Source organism: Zootoca vivipara, chromosome 1 (assembly GCF_963506605.1).
Source record: "Zootoca vivipara chromosome 1, rZooViv1.1, whole genome shotgun sequence".
NCBI lineage: Eukaryota > Metazoa > Chordata > Lepidosauria > Squamata > Lacertidae > Zootoca > Zootoca vivipara.
The window spans coordinates 126,975,726-126,994,536 of NC_083276.1; the positions used below are offsets into that span (position 1 = coordinate 126,975,726).

General features: G+C 43.8%; 1 protein-coding gene across 2 annotated transcripts in view; it reads left to right on the plus strand.

Annotated features, from left to right (window-relative positions):
• The window catches only part of PARD3B (par-3 family cell polarity regulator beta), a 539,269-nt gene that overhangs the window by 374,103 nt on the left and 146,355 nt on the right, over positions 1-18,811 (plus strand). For both annotated transcript variants that reach the window (XM_060281957.1, XM_060281959.1), the window contains exon 20: positions 9,974-10,270. In XM_060281957.1, coding sequence (XP_060137940.1) covers positions 9,974-10,270 — 297 coding nt within the window. The remainder of the gene's footprint in view (positions 1-9,973; positions 10,271-18,811) is intronic.

The window sequence follows — 18,811 nt, forward strand, 5'->3', positions numbered from 1 at the left end:
AGGCCATCCAATCTTAACGACTGTTAAGCTTAACAAAGCACCCATAGAAAAGGCAGCAAGTGGAAAAAGAAGGAGGCTGTAAGGAATGGAAAACAGCTGCAACTTTGCATTTTGCAAAGGGGCAGCGACAGAACTGGCATTAATGGGAGGTTGGAAGGCCTTGATTTCCACACATACCTAATTCTGCACATGAATGTCATGGGCAATATATCAAATAATGAAATGCTGCGAAAATACACAATTAATGTGGGTTTGCTTTCAAGGTGAGCTTCAGGGCCGTCCTAAGCGCCCCTGGCAGCGTGGTGCGCCGGATCCTTCCGGCGCCCTCCCGCCCCGTTTCCCAACGCGGTGGGCGGGTGGGCGCCGCGCACAGCGCAGCTACCACAGGCGCTGCTGCACGGCGGACGGGCGGGCAGGCACAGCGCGGTTGCCGTGCGTGGCGGGCCGGCCGGCCAGCGGGTGTGCGCAGCTCGCGGCGCCCTCCTGGCAAGCCGGCGCCGTGGTACCGTGCGCCACCCAGCCTGGCCGTAGGGCTGGCCCTGGTGAGCTTACTACCATTTTTAGGGAAATGGCAAAGTATCCAGGTCTGTTACACAGTAGGTTCATTTCAGTTTCCCCAAAGATACAAATGTAGCCTTCCAAATGATTCTTTGGAAGGCGGGAGAAATAAGTTAGTGGGAATATGGTTAAATAGGCAAAAATCTGTACAATATTGTTCAGGCATTATAACTGAGCTAACAAGTGAAAAACGGAACTGAATAAAAGAGAGATCATTGACGAAACGGTATAGATTTTCTACAGAGGAGCGAGAAATAAACAAGAAATATTAATGCAATTATAATAGCCTTGTCGAGGAGATGAAGCATTGATCATGGACAAATTCGCATAAAGAGGAAGTCATTGTCTTTGAGCAGGTACAGTCTACAGCTGTGGAAGCAATTGTAGGCTGCATTTACGGTATAAGGCAACAAAGTGAAGAAAGTGTGTGTGTGTGTTCTTTCTTTCTGTAGGAACAAAAGAGAATTGTGGTGACCCAATTCCAGCTTTTGTTGTGTACAGAGTGCCTGTATTGACAGCAGTACAAATTATTGTTGCTATCAAATACGAAAGAATGCTACTATGTCTGAGATGGATTGAGCCACTAGTCTCCTCCTTGCGTACAATTTAGAAATCTCTCTAAGTTTTTAAGAGAGAAGAAATCTGGGCTTAGTACTTTCCTTCCTTCCTTCCTTCCTTCCTTCCTTCCTTCCTTCCTTCCTTCCTTCCTTCCTTCCTTCCTTCCTTCCTGAAATTGGCACCCTGTTTTTCCTTCCAAAGGAGCCCAGTACTTTTAATGACGCTTCTCAAGTCTTCCCCTGAAGAACTCTTAGGACCAACTACAGTCGTACTTCAGAAGTCAAACGGAGTCCATTCCAGAAGTCCGTTCAACTTCCAAAACATTCGGAAACCAAAGCTAGTCACCAGACTCTCTCACTATATATAAGGTGACTTCTGTTTCAGTGTATCTGAAGAAGTGTGCATGCACACGAAAGCTCATACCAATAACAAACTTAGTTGGTCTCTAAGGTGCGGCTGGAAGGAATCCTCTTATTGTATGTTACTCATTTTAAAATTTCTAAGATGCCTTTTGACCAAACTGGGTCAACAATAGCCTTCTGCAGTATCAAACACAATTGGTTAATACTGGATCGCCTGTCCATTCATTAAAAAAAATATGCTTGTAAAACAAATACTTTGCATTGGAGTCCAATTGACCAATTGCTATTTCTTCCAAGAAAAGGCATGACGAGATTTGTTGGTGGAGTGGGACTAAGTAGCAATAGATAAAGGACAAGCCATTGGGGTAAAAGAGGGAAAGTTGAACTAAAAAAGCATTAATGAGACTGTTGTTGTTGTTTAGTCGTTTAGTCGTGTCCGACTCTTCGTGACCCCATGGACCATAGCACGCCAGGCACTCCTGTCTTACACTGCCTCCCGCAGTTTGGTCAAACTCATGTTCGTAGCTTCGAGAACACTGTCCAACCATCTCGTCCTCTGTCGTCCCCTTCTCCTAGTGCCCTCAATCTTTCCCAACATCAGGGTCTTTTCCAAGGATTCTTCTCTTCTCATGAGGTGGCCAAAGTATTGGAGCCTCAGCTTCACGATCTGTCCTTCCAATGAGAACTCAGGGCTGATTTCCTTCAGAATGGGTAGGTTTGATCTTCTTGCAGTCCATGGGACTCTCAAGAGTCTCCTCCAGCACCATAATTCAAAAGTATCAATTCTTCAGCGACCAGCCTTCTTTATGGTCCAGCTCTCACTTCCATACATCACTATTAATGAGACTAACAAAAGATTACTATGAATGGCAGCGATGTGTTTATTCCTTTCTATCACTAACATTCACCCATGGGCCTGCTGTTAGTTTATTTATCACAATCACAGACCGCCTTTGCTCCAGTTAGCTAAAGGTGACGTATATGGATCTGCTTTTCCCATTTTATCTTCACAATAATCCTCTTGAGAGACACACTGTAGGCTGCATGCAACCATATCCCTTTGCAGCCCAAAGACTCTTTGACCCAGAGGCTACTTCCACCAGCACAGAAAGGAAGGAGAAGAGATTTTCACTGGTTCTGCCTCAGAGGTTTGGCAAAGAATGATATGTGCAAGCAGTGGCGTCTGAGTTTCCAGCGGACATGATCCACAAACTTGCAGCAATTTATTTACCAGACATAATGGCTGGAAACTTAGGTTTTTCTTTCAAATTAAAGCAGAGATCCTTGGAATCCTGGACTCGTTGTGTTGTCCATTTTGGTGCATGATCAGTATTGTGAATAATGGCACTCACAAGTGGCTCTGCCTATGACTTAAATGTTGACCTGCACTTTGAGCCACAACACGCATTTTCCCATAGCAGCAACCGGGGAATAATCTATTTGGCTAGCAGTTCCCCTAGCAGCAAAGCTAATACTGAACCAGTCAGGCAGCTGGATGTATTTGCCATAGAATAACCACACTGAGATTTGAGCTTATTGTTAGGGAGACCCAGAAGGGAGGTACATTCATGAAACAGGAGGGCGAATACAGCCTAACTCAAATAGGTTGTGGAAGGGGGGATTATTGTGTGGCCTTTGTTCTTATCTCTGTTGTGCATTCTGTGTTTTTTATATTGTAGTTCTGTGTTGTGAACCGCCCTGCAATCTGTGGGCATACAAATTTAATACATAATAATAATACAGTCTCCATCTTTTGCATGTGATTTGGCACCAGCCTTTAAAATGTTTAGGAATGCACCAGAGGTCCAAAAATGGTGTAATTTGGTCAAGCATGAGCTTCACCAAAAGATAACATGCTTCATATTGATAGAGCATCCCATAGCCTTCCCATGCTCTTCTTCTAAGCCTCTTGGGCTTGCCGATCAGAAGGTCGGTGGTTTGAATCTCTGCAACGGGGTGAGTTCCTGTTGCTCTGTCTCAGCTCCTGCCAACCTAGCAGTTCGAAAGCATGGCAGCATGAGTAGATAAGTAGGTACCACTGCGGTGGGAAGGTAAACGTGCGCTCTGGTTTCCGTCACGGTGTCCCGTTGCGCCAGAACTGCCTGTGGAAAAACACCGGCTCCCTTGGCCTGAAAAGCAAGATGAGCGCCACAACTCCATAGTTGCCTTTGGCTGGACTCAGCCGTCCAGAGATCCCTTACCTTTAATACACACACACACACACACACACACACACACACCTATTCTTCTTTCTTCAGGCAGTATTTACTGAGCCATCATCCGAAATATGAACTAAGCAAGAAATCCCAGGTTCTTGGACTACTAACAAGAAATGATGATCAACCCGGATTTTTTTCATAGAATCGTAGAGTTGGAAGGGATCCTTGGAGTCATCTAGCCCCTGCAATACACAACTTTGTAAGGTTAGGTGGTTAGGCATTGGCTTATTGTTGAGTGGGGGAGGGGAGGTCAGCCATTGCCTGCCCCTCCATTGTCCAAGGGTATTCCTTTAAAGGAATCTGGCATCTGGATCCTGTGCGAAGTCCGGTTGAGGGGCTGGGGCCATGCCAGTCCTCAGGGGACTTCGGGTTCCCCCGAAGCAGCTCCCTCTTTTGGTGGTTTACCTTTACTGACTTCCTGCAAAACGGGCAGGAGTCCAATATAGTTTTTTGCCAATGCCTAAGCCAATACCGCTCACATTTGCTGTAATCAATAAAGTTGCGGTCTAGATTTTGCCCATTAACCTTAAACTGCGTCAGTGTGAATTTCTTTATTCTAATGGGGGATGGCTTGAGGGCCTTGACAGGCAAATCCGGTATACCTGCCTGACAGTGGAAAACGGGCATATTCGACAATACAAGCTGTAAAAATCATATTCTGGCATGTCAATGCAAGGAGGCTACTTGGGAGCAAGAATTTCTCTCTTTGTGTCTTGGTTGTACAGATCTAATGGGTAGATAATATGATTATGCAGGAGCTCTTATTTTATTAATCCTCTTTAACATTGCATTTCGAAACTATCAAGAAGATAAATCTATGAATAGTATAGAATCGTAGAGTCGGAAGGGACCATGAGGGCCATCTAGTCCAGCCCTCTGCAATGCAGAAATCTTTTTGGCAAACAACCCTGAGATTAAGAGTCTCGTTCTGTACCGACTGAGCTATCCCACCTGTAGCTGTTGTTAATGCATCGTTTTCATCAAAATTCCCAGAATACAAACAGCCAAGGTTACAACTTCATCTACCTCGTGGGATACTTATGCAATTGGTTAGTTTGATTGTTCCCATACTTGTAACATTTCAAGAATTCTTTCTTAATTCTGGAGGTTAGCCCAGTATAGCCTTCCTTCATTACATTTTCGGAAGTGTGATTTGCAGTGCAAAATACACATATTTAACACTAGTTTTCTAATATTTGTAGGCTTTCCCATGTCTGGCACAAAAGCTACGTCGCAAATGGGCAAGATTCTCCCTTGATGGAGGGTTGCCATATTTCAAAAAGGGAAAATCCGGACACAAAAGTTGTTGAGTTTTGGGGGTTTAGGCTAAAGCTGTTGAACTACAGCAGCACAACGAAATTCAAAATTTATTTAAAGAATAAGCGTATAATAGATTAGTGGAAGTGAGGAAGATACAAAGAGGTTGTAGATAATACAATGGCGTGAAATAAGTATTGTTAGAAGATAATGATAATTTAATTAAGAAGTAAGATATAGATAGAGTATAAAAGGATAAGATGTAAAAGATAGAGAAATAAGGTAATATTAAAGTAATAATTAGAGTTTATATAAGATTTAGAGTTTACTAAGGATGATATGTAAAGAAATGCAGAAGGGGGTGGAATGAGTCGATAGATTAGAAATAAGGGTTATAAATTATAATTTTTGCTTTTGTATTTTTGTATTTTTTGTATTTTGTATTTTTTGTGTTTTGTATTTTCTTTTTGTGTTTTGTATTTTTGTATGTTTTTGTTGTTTGAAAAAAAACCTTTAATACACACACACACACACATACCCTGTTTCTCTTATTTTAAGACATACCCATAAAATAAGCCATAGCAGGATTTTTAAGCATTCAAGGAATATAAGCCATACCCCAAAAATAATACATAGTGATAGGCGCAGCAGCAATGCCGGCCGCGGCAGGAGGAGGAGGAAAAAAATAAGACACCCCCTGAAAATAAGCCATGGTGTTTTGTGTTTTTTTGAGGAAAAAATAAATATAAGACGTGTCTTATAATATGAGAAACACGGTATATAAAAGGAACAACAGCAGCACAAAATGTTCTTTGCCCCAAAATGGAAAGAAAAGAAAAAGAAAGAAGATTTTGGAGCTGTTTTTAAGGGAAATTGGCAAAAACGACACCGCCGACATGGATTACCATGTGACCGGATTTCCCCAGACATTTCAACAATTTCTGCCCAGACACTGCTTCCCACTGCAGTATTCTGGGTGTGTCCGGGAAATTCTGGTTGTATGGCAACCCTAACTTGATGTTAATATAACTCTCAGCTGATATCAGTAGAGGAAGCCAACTGTACATCAGACCCTCAGACCTTGGTCAGTCAGATACAACTCAATCGGTAGAGCATGAGGCTCTTATTCTCAGGTCGTGGGTTCGAGCCCCACGTTGGGTGAAAAATTCCTGCATTGCAGGGGGTTGAACTAGATCAGGCATGGTCAAACTTGGCCCTCCAGCTGTTTTGGGGATTACAATTCCCATCATCCCTGACCACTGGTCCTTTTAGCAAGGGGTCATGGGAGTTGTAGTCCCAAAACAGCTGGAGGGCCAAGTTTGACCATGCCTGGACTAGATGATCCTTGTGCTCTCTTCCAACTCTATGATTCTATGACAGCAGGAGACAGAAGCATTCAGAAACAGACACTAATCAATTGACTGACAGATATTTTTTTAAAAAAATCAATCTTCATTTGTAAACAAAACCCTATAGTGGGGTGTGTAAAATAATTTCTTTTCCACATAATAATTTCTCTTGAAAGCACTCTGTGTGTAGGAGAGAGCTAGAGAGCATCCATTCAGTTTTTCCCCTCCCCACCCCCCACAAATGTCTTTGGTATTGACTTTTTTTACCTTTATTTGCAATGGAAATCCATCTTGGTTGTTGCCATGCAGCAGGCATTCGCTGAGAATGGGATCCATAGGCTCCACTCTCACAGGAAGGATTGTTTCTGTTGACAAAAATTGATCGGGTTTTAACTTTCCGCATATATACCCATGCATTTGTTCCATCCAGACATTGAATGGGCAGACCGGGGGCCTCTGCTTGTCTCTCCCTGTTATGTGATCTTTCTTTCATCTTTCTTTCAGGAACCCTCGGAGAATTGAGCCTCTTTCATATACAGTATTCTTTTCTGAAAAAAAATCTGTTCACTAATTACTTGTGTGCTAGGGATTGTTACATTATAGAAATAAAAGGAAATGTTCATTCTTTATTTTTATCTGTGGCAACCTCAAAGCCTCTCCTTAATCCTATTTTTGTTTGTTTACAGCTCTTCCAACTTTCTGGGGATTACTTGCATCTGAAGAATGCCAAAAACAAAACAAAAAGCCCCACCATCCTAGAGGCTTGTTCTTGCCTCCAGTTAACAATAAGCATTCTGTACAGGGGCATTACAGTGATTGTGGATAGGGCACTTGTGCTCATGATTAAAGGATCAGAAATAGATAATGGTTTTTTCTTTCCAAACCACTCCCTTCTGCAAGCGAGCCCCATCTGCCTTTATTTTGGCACCGGCGCTTAACCATCGGTTAGGGCTAACTTGTTGGGTTTTGGTCAAAGGGAAAATATAGTACGGCTTCATAAAAGGAGACTGCCCTATAACTAGGTTCGGGGCAGGTATTCTTTGGCAAGAGAACCTCAGCAAAAATTTGAAATCACAAAACATGCAGCAGAGTAAAGCATGGAAACGCAGGCTGTCTGACCTTTAAAACATCCCCTTCTAAGTCGCTTCCAAAATTCCCACGTCCCTTAGCATAGAAAGAGACCACACGTTTGGTAAGTTAAAAGTGGTTTACTTACAAACTCTCCAAAGGTCAGATTCATGTGTTTTTCCAAATAGCAAGAAAATATAGGCAGCATAACTTAGATTCCAAAATGGCAAGAGTTTCTAAATTATTGGTATAGGAACGCAAATGTGGCTCGTTTAAGCCACATGCTCTAAGCTCCGAGCACCCAGCTTAGACCTTGCTTGTAGAGTTCACATGGTTGAATGAAAGAACAAAGGCTTCATCCCAAAGTGAGGAGGGGTGACCTAGCTAAGCCTGGCAGGATAACTTACTCTGTGGTCTTAACCCCTTAATGCATTAATTAGAGTTAAGCGTGTTGGTCACATGAGGCTGGATATCCCACATAACTTGGGTTCTTTTTGGAAACTAGTTTCAAAGCAGATGGGGGGGGAGGAGAGATATTGCACAATCCTGCAGCCCGTACGAAATCCTGATGGGCTGTGGTATCCTGCTATACCATGAGGGGTTCTCGGGTGACTATGAAGATGATTGGGAAGGGGGAGGGGAGATCAAAATGGGTAGCTAAGATTTTTGAAGTGTTCAAGAAAGAACTTGTCTATAAGTTTAAAGGTAGGAAATTCAGTAAATGGGTTAAAGAGATAAACTTATTTTGTCTAGAAAGACCTTATATAAAAAAGCACTGCTATTACTTCTTTAATACAGAAGATCCAGACTTCTTTCCTTGAGGCGGCATTTTTGCTGCAGATATGATGTATTTGCACAATCAAAGTTAACATTTAGCTGTTGAGAAACTGTGATTCTCTCTTCCCTGCTCCACTTTCCCTCAAGATTTATGGATCCCTGCGTATGGCAAATGCACACATGGGGCTATCTGTCTCTGCATGCAATAGGGACCTGCGTTTGCCTCCAGTTTCCCAGCACTGAATGAGAAAGTGACGTGTAAAATCGTCAGGTTTTGCAGTTTGCACTCTGGCTATTCACGCGACACTAAACCCAAGTTTTGCACTGAGTGTACAACGTACGGAGAACTGGAGCTGATCAAGGCTATCTAACCTTGTGATAGATACATGGGTTGCAAACCTCTTTTACATGATGTCCACGTCTTCAATTTTAGATGTACACAATCCTTGGCATATACCTAAAGCCTGAAATATATGAAGAGGTCCTCTGATTTCACAGCCATTCTTAGTGAAAGACACTGTGGTATAATAATTTTACATTGTATAAGCATTAATGTCTTCCTGCCTTCTCATTTGTGTTCATTTTCTAGAGGCATCTATTTTCCCTCTTCTCTGCCCAGTTTACCTAATCCTTAGTGTGTGTTTTTCCTTAATTTGCCACCCAAAGTTACTCGTTTACTGGTTCTTGATTTTTCTCCAACTTCAAAAGTTGATGGGTGTTTTTTTTTTTAAAAAAAAAAAAAATATATATTATTCTCTCGCCATTCTTTTCATACATCCTCTACACCTCCTTGCTTCCAGGAGCATCTTCTGTTCTCCGGAATTTAATAATGGTGGGTAAAGCTTGGCTTTTTTAATTGGCAGCTTTCCTATGCTTTAATCCTTCTCTTGCCTTTCATTCCCTGCTCTCCGCGTACCGGGGCTCATCTTGCTGCTGTGATCTTTTCCGTTGCTTTAATTATGGAGTGTGGCAGCTGAACGTTTAAGTTTCATATTAATAGCGCCTTGTTTAAAGTTTTCAGTTGCAAAGCAAATGTTGAATCATCTGAATTTGGCGAGGTTTGAAATTATACCTGGGTATGTTTTTACCGTTCCTATTCCCAGCAGATTACACAATGGCACTGATTAGCAGCAGCATTTTGTAATACCACTTAAGGCTTTATCACAGTGGAGTACTGCCAGTAATAGTCTTTAATTCACTTATATGTAACAATTCATCTCTGTCAGGCTTCTATTCATTTCTTCCCTGTCTTACTCTGTCCCTAGCCTCTGTATAATGAGGTATGATGTCCCCCACTTAAGTGGGGGAGGAGGTCCAAAAATCCCTAGTGAACTGACTCTGGTCTTTTTGACTCTTCAGGCAACCAAGCCCCCTTTGCATTTATATGCCCACATTATTGCACTTCTCACAAATGAGAGAAAGTGGTGCTGATACCGTTAATCTGTTAATTCAGATGCAGGAGAAGAAGAAGAAGTTACTTTTTGTCAGGCATTTAATATGGACCTGTTTTGCAGATGTCTTTTTCATAATCCTCAAAGCAGTGCATGTTTGTGCGGTTAGGATATGGGTCACCATGTTGCAAATACTTGGACGACGATTGGGCACTTACCTGTTGTGAATCGTGGTGGATTTATGATTGACATGCTTGCTTGATATCTGTTGTCTTAAATGCTGCAGCATGATTATAAAGTGTGAGGCGTTTCCTAAGGTTCTAGCTGTGGTTTTTGTTGTCTATGCAAAACATCTGTTGCCTCTGGCAGTAGGCCTTTGCTTTGCTTTGCTAGATGTTGATGCAAACGCTGAGCTTCGTTGCTTTGTCTCCTAGGATTGGTGCGAAGCATCAGGAGCTGCGGCAGAAGCAGGCCAGGGGGCTTGCCGAGTATTCCCCTGGCCCCGTGGGCCCTCCGCCTGATATTGACGACGACGAGACAGACCCCAATTACGCACAAGTCAATCACTTCCGAGAAATGTATCCACCTGCCAGTCCTTACAGTCCGTCTTCTCCACCTGTGTCAGAAAACTTTGGGTGTGACAGCCCTCCGGTGCCAGTGGACAGGGACCACCTCGAAGGACTGTATGCGAGGATAAACAAGCCGCCTCATCACCATGCTCCTGTGGAGAGGTAGGAATTCATATCTTGGAAATTAATGCATCTACAAATATTTGCAGATGTAACAAAATAGCATGTTGTTTGTTTATATCATGAAATTTATACATTTGTTTGCTTATGTGATGAAATTTATACAGTCGTACCTTGGTTAAACCACAGAGTCTAGGGCTTGCTGATCAGAAGGTAGGCGGTTCGAATCCCTGCAACGGGGTGAGCTCCCGTTGCTCGGTCCCAGCTCCTGCCCACCTAGCAGTTCGAAAGCACATCAAAGTGCAAGTAGATAAATAGGGACCGCTCCGGCGGGAAGGTAAACGGCGTTTCCGTGCGCTGCTCTGGTTCGCCAGAAGCAGCTTTGTCATGCTGGCCACATGACCCGGAAGCTGTCTGTGGACAAACGCCGGCTCCCCTGGCCTATAGAGCAAGATGAGCGCCACAAGTCAGACACGACTGGACCTGATGGTCAGGGGCCCCTTTACCTTTTACCTTGGTTGTCGAACGCCTTGCGACCCAAACATTTTGGCTCCCAAATGCTGCAAACCCAGAAGTGAGTGTTCCGGTTTGCAAACATTTTTTTTGGAAGCCGAATGTGTGACAGGGCTTCCGCAGCTTCTGGTTGAGTGCAGGAAGTCGTGCCGTGGTTTTTGAACGTTTTCGGAAGTCGAATGGACTTCTGGCATGGATTCCGTTTGAGAACCAAGGTACACTGCTGTACACCACTTGGTTGTGAGAAATCCTCAAAGCAGTTTGCAGAAGATAAAACAGTAAAATCAAGGGAAAAAATCACAACCGTACTTTACAAACATGCAAAAGTTAAAATATTAAAAGAGTTTAAGGTTACCTCAACTTTCTAAGAATCTGGGGCAGGCTTGCCTAAACAAGAATGCTTTTAGCAGGCGCCAAAAGGAATACAAAGATGGCTTGACCTCAAAAGGCAGGACATTCAGGAACATACTGTACTAGGTTCCATCAGTCTCTGAGGACGGGCTGGTTTTGTGTCTAATGCCCTCTCTGCAGGGTTTGTTGCATGAGCATATTACCACTTTGGATAGCGTACACGAATGGCTGTAGCACTGCAACACTGTCGCAAACTGTGATTTTTATGACAAAGTACTGAGGTAGGGAAATTAAGCAGTAGAAATGTTTATGATCGGAATGTCAAAAAGCCAAGCTTCAGATTTCTGCATCCCCAAATCCACTTTTTACAAGAGGAAAGATCCAGATTATAACTTTTCCTTCAGCACTTTTGCAATTTTACTCAGGTTGACTGAGTTACTGCGAACGATCGAGGAACATTTGTTTAAATGCAAACACAATATTCGCTTTACATTTGCACCAGTTCTAGTCCCACTGCTCAAGGTCATGATAAAGTTGAAATCATTATTAAAAGGCTTCTACTTCACAAAATTGACAGAAATGACCTGACTCCAATCCAATAGTTCTTCCCTCCCCCTTCCTGCTCTGAAGAACTTGTTATTTTGCAGCATAAAAGACTTGTGTGCTCAAATTGTGTTTTTTTGCCCCCATGATCATTTGGCACCATTAGCAACCAGCTTTTGTACCATATGCAGTGATTTACTATGTATGCTTACAGTTTACATTTCCCCTGTTGTGTGATATTATGCGCTTTCAATTAAGTTGGAGGGAGGACTGAGAATCATGGCACTTTTATGCAGACTGTAAAGCGTGGCTTTGCAAGACAGATTACCCGTCAGGGCCTTTCCAATAACCAAGTAGGGAGAGAGGAGCCATTTTTAATCCTTACTGTCAAGCTTCCAGGTTGATAGCGGTAAGAAATATAGCAAACCCCCCCCCCCATGAGTTAAAAAAGAAAACACAGATTCCCAGGCACAGTTGTGGAGCCATCGCCATGAGATTCTGAAAGTTGGCATTTGATAATACAAAATAAAAATAGAGAGCTTGACTCAGCTTCCTGCATGTTACAATAAAATGTGACTCCTCTTGGAGGTGGGGGCAGTATGGGAAAGTGTAAGCAAGACAAGCAGCTGGACAAATTAGAAGACAGGAGTGCCAGCTTGGCCCTGTGACTGTGGGAGCCCCAGAGTGCATGTCTCTGACACTGAAATTTGTGGGTGCCTGGCCCCTTCATGTGGGTGCTTGGGCACCCAGGGCCCCAGGGAGTTGGCACCTATGAGGGAAGAGTGAAAATGAATGGTTGTTACTAAGGTTTGTGTGATTTGTTTGTCAGTGCTATCACTAGTCCTATTTTTGGTTAAAGGGACAGTAAATAGTATGGGCTTTTGTATATATTAATGCATTTAAGACTCTTTTGCAGGAATCACTACCAGTTTAGAACTTCCTTTAGGTGCTAAAGTGTCAAATTGGAAAGAGGTTCACACCTAACTATTGGGCCAGATATTAATAGTTCCTGAGGTTAACAGGATAAGAAATGTACACACACACACTTTATAGTATAATTATTAAATCAGAGGGACCCAGGTGGCGCTGTGGGTTAAACCACTGAGCCTAGGGCTTGCTGATCAGAAGGTCGGCGGTTCGAATCCCTGTGACGGGGTGAGCTCCCGTTGCTTGGTCCCAGCTCCTGCCAACCTAGCAGTTCGAAAGCACGTCAAAGTGCAAGTAGATAAATAGGAACCGCTGCAGCAGGAAGGTAAACAGTGTTTCCACGTGCTGCTCTGGTTTGCCAGAAGCAGCTTTGTCATGCTGGCCAAATGACCTGGAAGCTGTACGCCGGCTCCCTCGGCCAATAATGCGAGATGAGCGCGCAACCCCAGAGTCGGTCACGACTGGACCTAATGGTCAGGGGTTCCTTTACCTTTTTATTAAATCAGAAGTGGCCACCAAAAGCCCATACTGAATCCAGCAGCATTGTAAACTGACTGGAATAGAATAGAATAGAATAATTTATAGGCCAAGTATCAACCATACTTGGAATTTTGCTTCGACTACATTGCTATGTAAGAAAAACGTACCTCATACAAACACTATTCCCCTCACAATACAACAGCACAGCGGGGGGAAAAACACATACCACCAACTGACCTCCCTTTTGCCCACAACTACAGATTCAACAATTTGATGGCACAAGGAAAAAAGCTATTCCTGTGCCTAGACATTTTTGTATATAGAGTCCTGTACCGATGTCCTGATGGGAGTAAATCAAACAGGGTCTGCAGCAATTCTCTCTGCTCTCTTCCTGACTCGAGCGGCGTAAAGTGTCTTTGTTGGAGGCAAACTAGCACCAATCATAAAAGATAACTTTTATGTTATGGGGCAGCATAGAGATCCAGTCAAACATTGCATCATTCATAGCCAATATTTGTATATGTGTCTTGTATGGACCCAGCATCCTGACTGATCATTTTATATTGCAATTAAGCATCTTAAAAGCAACACTGGTAATTAAAAGAAGCTGTAGTTGGTGACCCAAATAATGCTACGTGGTTCAACCGTGGTCTCATTCTGTTCCTCTGAATCAGTCCTTCCAATCTAGGAACTTCTTCAAGACACTTTAGTGCTGCGCTTCATAACACCTGCTTGGCTACACTAGAGGACGAGAACAGGCTGAGTGTATTATTATAAAGAAATGTTGTGAATGAAAAGCCAGGGTTTATCAGGGCATTTTCTTTCTAGCAGAATCTCAGGCTGTGAAGCCCCAGGCTGCTTTATTTTTTTTACCAACCCCCTGAACGTCTAAAAGCTTGATATCTATATGCATGATATTGCTTGTGCCTGTCTATGGGAGCCTGCTGGACCAGGAGCACAATTTTCTTCACAAGATTGGGGTTTTTTTTGGTGGTGCCCTAGATCTGTTCGAAGACTTGACTATGTTCAACATTTTCCGTAAATCCAAACCACAGCTGTCAAAGGTTCTAGCGACTACTCTAGAGTAACGACGCTCCGCATGCTTGTCTTTAAACAGTTTTTATTAGTGCAGTCTATTTACAGTGAGCCGGGTGTGTAAAACATGTCTGCTCATTCCGATGCAGAATCCGGCACTGCCCCCCCCCCGCATGATCTTCTCCAACATAGTAGTCTCGGGACAGTGAATCTCCTCCCTCTCTTTCTCCTGCGTAATTCCGGAACCGGAGGAAAGGGTCTACGCTCCAGGCTTTCATTTTCTCCCTTCTCCCCCTCCCTTTCCTCACTCCTGTGTGTCCGGGGCTCTCTCATGTTGCTGGAGCCCTGGCCCTCTCTCTCCACTTCCTGACTGGCCTCCTCAGAGCCCTCGCTTCCATCACTGCTTGGGGAGGAGCTACTTCTGATGCAAGGGGGCGGTTCTCTGTACTTTCTCCCCCTTACAACAGCCATAAATTGTTCGCAAATGGTTCCTTTGAAAATGAAGGCTGCCTACTGAAAAGAAGACTCTTCTCTCTGAGAGAATTGAAAATAATGGGCAAATTACAATGGGCACTTGTAGCAGCTGACACATATAGGCTGCCTCAGATGGCCGCTGCGTACCACTGCAGACCTCCAGATAGCAAGATATGTAGTGGCATCAAGAAACCCATCGCAGATGGCTTGCCACGTGGAATAGCCACCCACAGCCGGTCTGTCGGTGGGTGTCATTCCCTCGAAAGGTCAAGCCCACCAGACCAAGATGAAGGAAGGAAATTTCTCTTTTTGAAATATGCCAACCCTATATTATTTCTCCCTGCTCCTACGTGTTAGCAGGAGCGGGGCAACAGCAAGAAAGATATAGCCATTTTGGTTTGGCTAGGCAAGTCAATGGGATTTCTAGAGATTTGTATTTTCCAGATCATGATCCAGGGCAAATAGGATCGGGTCCAGACCAGTCCAGACTGAATCAGGTCCAACCCTGATTTACAAACTGAGGCCACGAATCAGAATAGGGGGGGTCTGTGCACAGCGCTCGTGTTCAGTTGTTTAGCTTCAACAAAGAGAACCCAGATTACTTCATCTCTGTCTTTGAATTCCAGTCATGGCCCATTACCATAGAGGATTGAATTAAAACTCATGCAATCACTTATTTTCCCCGGTGAAAAATGTATTATCATCCCTTTAATGATTTTATAAAATTACGAGGCATCTCCGTGGCTTGATCAGTGTACCTCATACTGACGTACAGCTAGTCATAGCTCCCTCTACAAAGTGCCCGGTTTTAAAGTCCTACTCATTACAGGACATTACTGTCAAAGCTATTCCAATAATTAGAAGCCTTTCTATACGTCAAAACCCAAGAAATAATCCCAAATGCAAGGGCTAAAACCATATGTTTACCAGTATAGTGTTAATCCCTCCTGTCGAAAGCAGGCGGCGTGAACCTGTATCCTGCATGCCCATTCCTTGTGCCTTATTCCTGATTTAGTTTAGTAGGATCCCAGTGTGCATAACCGGAAGATGATTTGCATTCTGTAAAATTCACAGTTACCTGAGCTTAAATAGCTTGGTGGGTTTTTGCATTCTATCAGCTAAGACTGTCTTCTTTGAGAGCCAGTGTGGTGTAGTGGTTAAGAGCGGTAGACTTGTAATCTGGGGAACCGGGTTCGCGTCTCCGCTCCTCCACATGCAGCTGCTGGGTGACCTTGGGCTAGTCACACTTCTCTGAAGTCTCTCAGCCTCACTCACCTCACAGAGTGTTTGTTGTGGGGGAGGAAGGGAAAGGAGATTGTTAGCCGCTTTGAGACTCCTTCGGGTAGTGATAAAGCGGGATATCAAATCCAAACTCTTCTTCTTCTTCTTCTCTTCTTCTTTGAAACCTCACGGAGGAACTGAGGCACTGCGGTAGAGGCATCTCTGCCTGCAGTCTTAATCCCATCGCAAAAGTAACTGGGATGGTAAAATACTGGCTTTAGAGAGATGCTGCCTGACTCGTACATGTTCCCCAAGCACTTCCACTAATTCAGAGATTAGTGCCATGCATGCCTCTTTCTTTCCTTCTATTGTTTTATCTTTCCATTGCATTTACACCTCACCTTTTCTTCCAAGAGTGCCAGGTGGCATAAGTGGTTGATTCAATTATTTTATTTCATTTTTCTGTTGGAAGCCGCCCAGAGTGGCTGGGGAAACCCAGCCAGATGGGCAGGGTATAAATAATAATAATAATAATAATAATAATAATAATAATAATAATAATATATTATTATTATTATTGTTGTTGTTGTTGTTGTTATTGTTGTTAGTGGTTCTCCCCCTTCCTCATTTAAGTCCAACCACAACAGCCCTGAGAGTTAATTTAGGCTGAGAGGCAGTGATTGGCCCAAGTGTGCTTCATGGCTGAGTTTGGGGTTGGAATCCTGGTATCCCATGTTCCAGTCCGACATGCTAACCCCTACACCAGGCTGGCTCTCTCCAACGCCTACTCCTCAAACTGGCAAATTCCACACTCCATTTTGGGTAGTAGAGCCAGGTACCTTCTTCAGTTGCACTGCTTAAGGGAGTAGAGCAGACTGTCATGAGCCCAAGAACTCCCAGTCTTCCAGAGAGCTATTGTCTAAACCAGTGTTTCTCAACCAGTGTGCCTCCAGATGTTTTGGGACTACAACTCCCATCATTCCTGACCACTGGTCTTGCTAGCTAGGGATGATGGGAGTTATAGTCCCAAAACATCTGGAGGCACACTGGTTGAGAAACACTGGTCTAAACCAGGCATCCCCAAACTGCGGCCCTCCAGATGTTTTGGCCTACAACTCCCATGATCCCTAGCTAACAGGACCAGTGGTCAGGGATGATGGGAATTGTAGTCCAAAACATCTGGAGGGCCGAAGTTTGGGGATGCCTGGTCTAAACCAGTGGTTCCCAACCTTTTTTTGGCCATGCCCCACCTAAGCATCTCTAAAATCCTGATCCCCCCCCCCGGTTGACATATAATTCTTATTATTCAAAAAGTGAACTTCTCTTCACGTGGAGGAAGCTTAAAAGGCCATTAACTGTTAATAACTCATTCTTGAATTGCCCCCCCCTTAAAAATCAAATTGTCCCCCTTAAAAATCAAATTGCCCCCCTGTGGGATGTGTGCCCCCATGTTGGGAACCAGGGGTCTAAACTTTGAACAATTTTTTAGAATTCTTCCCCTCCTCTTTCTTCTTTCATGCACACAAAGAAAATTAAATGTACTCTTTTACCAACCCAGTTTCCTGTTGCATATGAACACTCTCTCTCTCTCTCTCTCTCTCTCTCTCTCTCTCTCTCTCTCTCTCTCTCTCTCTCTCTCTCTCTCTCACACACACACACACACACACACACACTTTATTATGTTGGTGCTGCTTATTTGAGGAAGGGAGTGATACAAATGTGTGTGATGAATCCTACTGTTTCTCAGCCTTAGCTGAAGAAAGTGCTTTACAGTCTTTGGCTTAACGCCACATGGGATTTTACCAAAATGGATATTGATACTTGACTCCGGGGAAAGTGAGTAAAATGCAATGTGTGAATGGTCGTTGTTGTTAACCGATTGCATCTCCCACATTTTTCCAATGCAGATTTTTGGGGGCGGAAGGTGACATAGTAGGTAATGAGTGCGGTCTTTAATTTTTCACTTCAGAAAAATTAAAGGCTGAACAGCACAAAAGAAGCCTCTTGCTATAGCATTGTGTCTGTTTCTGCCGGCATAGGAAATGTGCAGTTGTGAATATTGCACCTCCGGCTAGAACTCTGCATTGGGCCCCACTGGGAGAATAACAATGAGAGTTGTTGTTGTTGTTGTTGTTTAGTCGTTTAGTCATGTCCGACTCTTCGTGACAGGCACTCCTGTCTTGCACTGCCTCCCGCAGTTTGGTCAAACTCATGTTCGTAGCTTCGAGAACACTGTCCAACCATCTCGTCCTCTGTCGTCCCCTTCTCCTTGTGCCCTCCATCTTTCCCAACATCAGGGTCTTTTCCAAGGATTATTCTCTTCTCATGAGGTGGCCAAAGTATTGGAGCCTCAGCTTCACGATCTGTCCTTCCAGTGAACAATGAGAGTACTTAACTTAAAACCACACAGTGGTTCAGTTCAGACATTACCCCAATACCATGGTTTCTGCTAACCATAGTTTTGATCCCAACCCATAGTTTGAAGTTAAGAATTTACAAGCAAACCCACTTCGAGCCATGGCTTCTACTTCTCCAGGGTGGGCCGGGGAAGCCATTTGCCTCAGGTGATGTATCGATTCCTTGCCAGTGTACCACAGCCAGCCCTGTTGGGGCTTCCCCCAGCACCATTGCCCTTGTTGCCCTTGCCACTGCCTTGTGATACGGGTGCAGCAGCAGGTAAGTATACAGTTGCAGTGGCGAGGCTGCAGTGGCGCAGGGGCAGGGCCCCAGATCTGGTTGGAGGGCACTGGGTCATTTTTGCCAATAGCGACAAAATGTGTTGGGCCGGCCCTGCTGTTTCTGGTTTGTTGGCTGTTTGCAGACTATGGTTTGTCAATCTGGATATAATGCCAAACTATAGTTTAGTTTTCTTACATTTGGTTTGATGTGATGCCCAAGTTCAGCCACTAAATTCGAGCCTGAAGAGGAATTTAGGGCTCTGATTCAAATTCATTTCTGAACAGGGGGTTGTTTTCTTCCTAAATGCAGTTGCCCTACTACACAATGTTGTTCTTTTCACTCTCTCTCTCTATATATATA